General features: G+C 35.9%; 1 protein-coding gene across 1 annotated transcript in view; it reads right to left on the bottom strand.

Annotated features, from left to right (window-relative positions):
* LOC117390863 (M1-specific T cell receptor beta chain-like) overlaps positions 1–3,924 on the bottom strand; it is a 13,341-nt gene extending 9,417 nt beyond the window's left edge. The window contains exons 1-3 of the mRNA XM_055231260.1: positions 3,895–3,924; positions 3,317–3,610; positions 2,371–2,621 (exon numbers count right to left, since the gene is read on the bottom strand). Of these exons, the coding sequence (XP_055087235.1) occupies positions 2,371–2,621; positions 3,317–3,602 (537 nt within the window). The 5' untranslated portion in view covers positions 3,603–3,610; positions 3,895–3,924. The remainder of the gene's footprint in view (positions 1–2,370; positions 2,622–3,316; positions 3,611–3,894) is intronic.
* Between the last annotated feature and the right edge of the window lie 1,056 nt (positions 3,925–4,980).

The following is a 4,980-nucleotide window of genomic DNA, read 5'->3' on the forward strand; positions in this document are numbered from 1 at the left end:
CGTGATAGATGAGATGTGGGAGGCCTCTCTTAAGCCTATACATGGATCCTCGTCTGTGCGCGGCATGGTCTTATACAGCTGAATGTGGTTTTAAGAGCTCACCTTACCAATGCAAGTCTGGCAGACATGTATCTTAATGCAGATCCCTCATGTCCTCACTGTAGAGGCCAGCCAGCTGATCACATACATGTTTCTGGTCATGTGCTAAACCTGCCCCCTTCTGGTCTGATATTTTTGAAGCATAAAAAGATTTTTGACAAAGCCTTTAAGTGATATATTTGGGAGCATGGGATGTTATGTCTTCTACTTCACTCATTGCAAGAAGAGTCATTTTACTTAATTGGAAACAACAATCTCCACCTAGTTTTGTTAAATGTATAAGAGACATAATGTGTTTTTTGAAAAAAAAAAAAAAATGATACTTTTAAGAGAAACCACACTGCAGTTTTTAGAGGCCTCATTATTTTGAGGGTCTACAAACAACCTCTCAATGAAAGGAACACTGACTAATTTTACCTGTACTTTTGTTTTTGGTTTTGTTTATTTTTTTTGTTTATATATATATATATATATATAATATATATATATATATATTATGTGTGTGTGTGTAGTTTTGGATTATTACTATTATTGTTTATTTATTTTCAGTCCTTTATATTTCATCCCTGCTTTACTTTCTTTTTTATTTTATTTGTAAAAACATTCTATAATTACAATAATGATACAATTGTTAAATTTTGTTGCAATTTTTCACTCCTGGAAATGATGGATTGAATGTCAGATGTAAAGTTATGTCTTGCTGGTCAGATGTCCTTTTTTTTTTTTTTTTTTTTTTTTTTTGCAAATAAACGGGGAAAAATAACAAAGTTTCAAGATTTTAAGAAATCCCAAGAAGGAAATACAAAATAGATTGAAAGTTCCAACTAAATTCCAGATCTCAGGTCATATTATGTTAAAACAAAGGTTAAAGTCTCATTTGAGGAAACAGAGTTTCAGACAGAGCAGTGCCTCCATTTAACTTCACACCCCTAGAGAATGTTGATGACATCAGCTGCAAAGTGTCAATAGCTGTGAGATGGTAAATTACTGAAACAACATTGCCATTGCTCTAGTTAAATGCTCTCAGTTTTAACATGTGCCTGTGGCTTTAAATGAGATCCAGGAGCAGGTTTTAGTATCCGACTCATATTAACCACATCACTGTGTACTGGCAGCACAGAATACGTCGCCGAGTCATTGGGTTCCACTTGGAGATGATCAGAGCTCCTGTCTGAATGTCTGTTCTCCTCATCGCAAACCTTTTCTTAAAGTCTTTCTCAAAGGCAGGGTCACCGACAGTGTAGCTGTATACGATTAACTTAATCTGTCCATCGTGCAGTTGTTTGTACCAAAGCATTACGTTTCATACCACTGTCATCATGGTGGCACTTGATCTGTACTTCAGTGGAAGTCTTTAACTATCCTGGGATCAGATGGGTCAAATGTTATAGCTGCTGCATCTGGAAGGTAAAAACATAAAGATATATATTTAAAGTTCAAAAACAATTTCAAAATATATTGTGAGCAAAAATGAACATTACTTAAAAAGAAAGTGAAAACAAGTCCAACCACAGGCAAGAGGCAACTTAGAGCTTATTGGACATTTTTAACAAATAACTAGATGACTTTTCCATGTCCTGTCTGAATGTGAAATAATGGAGTTAGCTTTTGATTTGTTGAGGGCTGAGGGAGGGGCCTAAAAGGACAACATCTTAAAACTTCAGTTCACCGTCTTCCCCTCTGTGAAATCAAATCTGTGTGTATTTGAATATTATTGTGTCCTTTTATGTCAGTATTGGTTTTCTTGTTTAATCACAGACATATTCATCATAAGCCAAGGCAGTAGGCTTTTCTATTTACCATATTTGATCCTACTTTGCTTCTCTAATGGATAATATCATTCTATCATCAAATTTCTTAAAATATAAAACTTTTTCCTTCTTTTGTTTTTATTCAGTACTTTGAGTTTTGTAATTGGACTGTAAATTGAATACAAATGTCAGTCAGTTGCTGAGAGGTGAAATGTCTTTAACTCAACATAACCTTTTGCACATTTCGCTAATGAACACACCTGAGAGAGGATTTGCATAGTCAAATATTTGGTCATGGTCTAAATATTTTTCATAAAATTGTGATGTGTTTTTGATGTGTTCCAAGTGTCATTACATCGTTCATTTGGATTTATAAGATGGAGATGGTGAACTCAGCTCATACAGTGGCAGTTAAAGCTCATGTTTGTTTGTGTGAGAGGTTTTGAGCTGGGAGTGGTCTTATCCTGTATCACTGTGTTCTGGCAGCGCAGAAATACGTTGCAGAGTCAGAAAGTGTTACATTGAAGATGCTCAGAGTTCCTGTCTGAGTGTCTGGTCTCTTTATACCAAAATTCTCTTGAAAATCTTCCTCAAAGTCTGGAGAGAAGCCGATGTAGCTGTAAACTATTAACTTCAACTGTCCGTTCTGGAGTTGTTTGTACCAAAGCATGATTTCCATATTATTATCATCATGGTGACAGTTTATTTCAACGCTTGTATTTTGGTGCACTGTCTTTGGTGAGGATGGATCAAAAATGATCGCTGTAGCATCTGTAAATATACATACATTAAAAACATTACAGAAATAAAATGTAACTAAGTCAATACATTTTGTAAATAGTATTAAAAAAACATCAGGCCTACATGAAAAGATGAGAAACAGTCCAGTCAAATGTGGAAACATTCTCCAACTTCACCTTTTCACTACTGAGACACAAATCTGTTCTTCAAAGGAGAAATCTTAAAGCGTTTCTGACTCCACCCACTGCAGCCAGCAAGTACTGCATATAATTTAAACATTTTATAGACAAAGTAAAACAAATATAAAACTACATTTTAAGAATAATTGTAGTAGCAGCAGTGACACCTGTTATAGTAGAAGCATTTTATTGCAGAGGGTGTTGGTTACAGTCAAGCTAGTAATTGTACTGTCAATACTGCTGTTTGCCTATGCGCATGAGCATAAATAATAATCATTCTAAGTTTTGTATTTGCTGCTTAATCAAACCATTTTTGAAACCGTATCTTGTGTTTGGTGCAGGGCCAGCTCGTGGTCCAAATGAGTTTTGTCTGGTTGAATAAACTTCCACAGTCAATGAAATACAATAGTACAGAAACTGTATTAATAAATGTATTAGATGAGTAGTGTTTGATGCTTGGACATTGAAATGTTGCCACAGTATGTCTTTTGCTGTGTGCAGTAGGTTTTTAGCTGGGAGTGACTCTACCCCTCATCACTGTGATACTTGCTGCACAGAAGTACACAGCCGAGTGCGAGGGGCTTGCACTGAGCACTGTGAGAGAGCCATTCAGCAGGGTGGTTCTCTCCATCTTAAACTGCTTTTCAAGTTCATTCTCATAGTTTGTATTTATTGCATAAGTGTATCCAATCAACATCATAGACCGAGTATCTGGCCGGTGCTGGTACCAGAGCATAACAGTGAGGGAACTGTCATCATGGCTACACTCTATGGACACGCTAGCATTTTGGTTTGCTATTATCGAGGAAGACTGCTGGAATTTAACAGCCATCGCTAGATCTGTGGAGATAAAAAGACATATTAAAATGTAGTTGTAGAAATGCTGTGAAAATCTCCAATCCCTGTAAATGGCATTCTTGTATATGCACAAAACATATGAGATGAACCTGGTCTAAAAGTTGACTAAAGAAGGATTGGAACAAATCTCAACTTCCATTAAACTTCATAACATCAAGCAGGACTAAAAATACTGAATACAAGTGAAGACAAATTAGAACTAAGAAAATTAAGTTTACACGTTTGCAAGAGAAGATTTCATAAAGATGTGATAATCTGAATCTTACGTGAAAAATACAGACAGAATGCAGCAGCAGAAGTGAGCAGAGGTGGAAACATTTTGAGAGTTGAAGCATTTGGGAGCGTGCAGTTTGTTATAGTGGTTTCATTCGCCATCATTTCCTGCTGAGAGCGAGTTACTGGTGTTATACTGCCACCAAATGGTTTAATCAAATCAAAACAAGCTACAATTACACAATATCAAGTTTTTACATGCAATACAATACATTTAAATTTTCTCGATAATACCTAAAAAAGCAACATAAGCAACTCAGAAATACTGTACTAGTTTGCAGCTAAAGTCCAGTATAATGAGTTAATGCTTTTTTTTATAAGTCCAGACATGGTTTTGGCTATTATTTGTTCTATCCTTAATCTTTTCCTACCTACTGTGTTTAGTGTTAATAGAAGAGGTGAGCAATATTCACAGAAATAAAGATTTTTGGTTTTCCAGTGACAATATGCAGACAGTACTATGCTAATTCAGAAATGTCCTCAAATGTGCCTCTGATCTGGTTTAGGATGAAGAATCACACAAAACAGAGGGTCCGCCATCGGCCATATGTCTTTGTCTGTAATGTTTCGCAGTATGGCTTTAATTTTCTTGTTTATATTGCTAAAAAATACCTTGAAAAATAATAGGTTTACAGAGCAGGGCCACCTCTCCACAGATCTGATCTGTAACCTGGACTCCTGGCATCACCTTGTCTCCAAGAACATTCCAGACAATGTCATTTTTCTGGTGGATAGTCTGCCACCTTCTTGTCTCCATGGAGATGTTATTGCATAGTGCACCTTCAATAACAAAAGTAGAGAAATATCACTTTATAGCCAGTTTAGAGGATTTCACTGCACTTTTCTTTAAAAAAAATCTTTGCTCTTCTTGTAGCCTTTAAATGTGTGTAGCCTGTAATATCACATTTTTTCTGATATTTTCCTCATCTGTATATATTAGTAAAGAGAGTATGTGAAGTTTGAGGATTGCTTGCACACAGATGGCTTTTTTCTTTTGACAGGTTCATTTGAGGTGAACAGCTGCTCTCAGATAATCGTGGTTTTGTGGTCGTCTGCAGTTATTGTAGAAAAGCTTTACT

This window comes from Periophthalmus magnuspinnatus, chromosome 22 (assembly GCF_009829125.3).
Source record: "Periophthalmus magnuspinnatus isolate fPerMag1 chromosome 22, fPerMag1.2.pri, whole genome shotgun sequence".
Classification (NCBI taxonomy): Eukaryota; Metazoa; Chordata; class Actinopteri; order Gobiiformes; family Gobiidae; genus Periophthalmus; species Periophthalmus magnuspinnatus.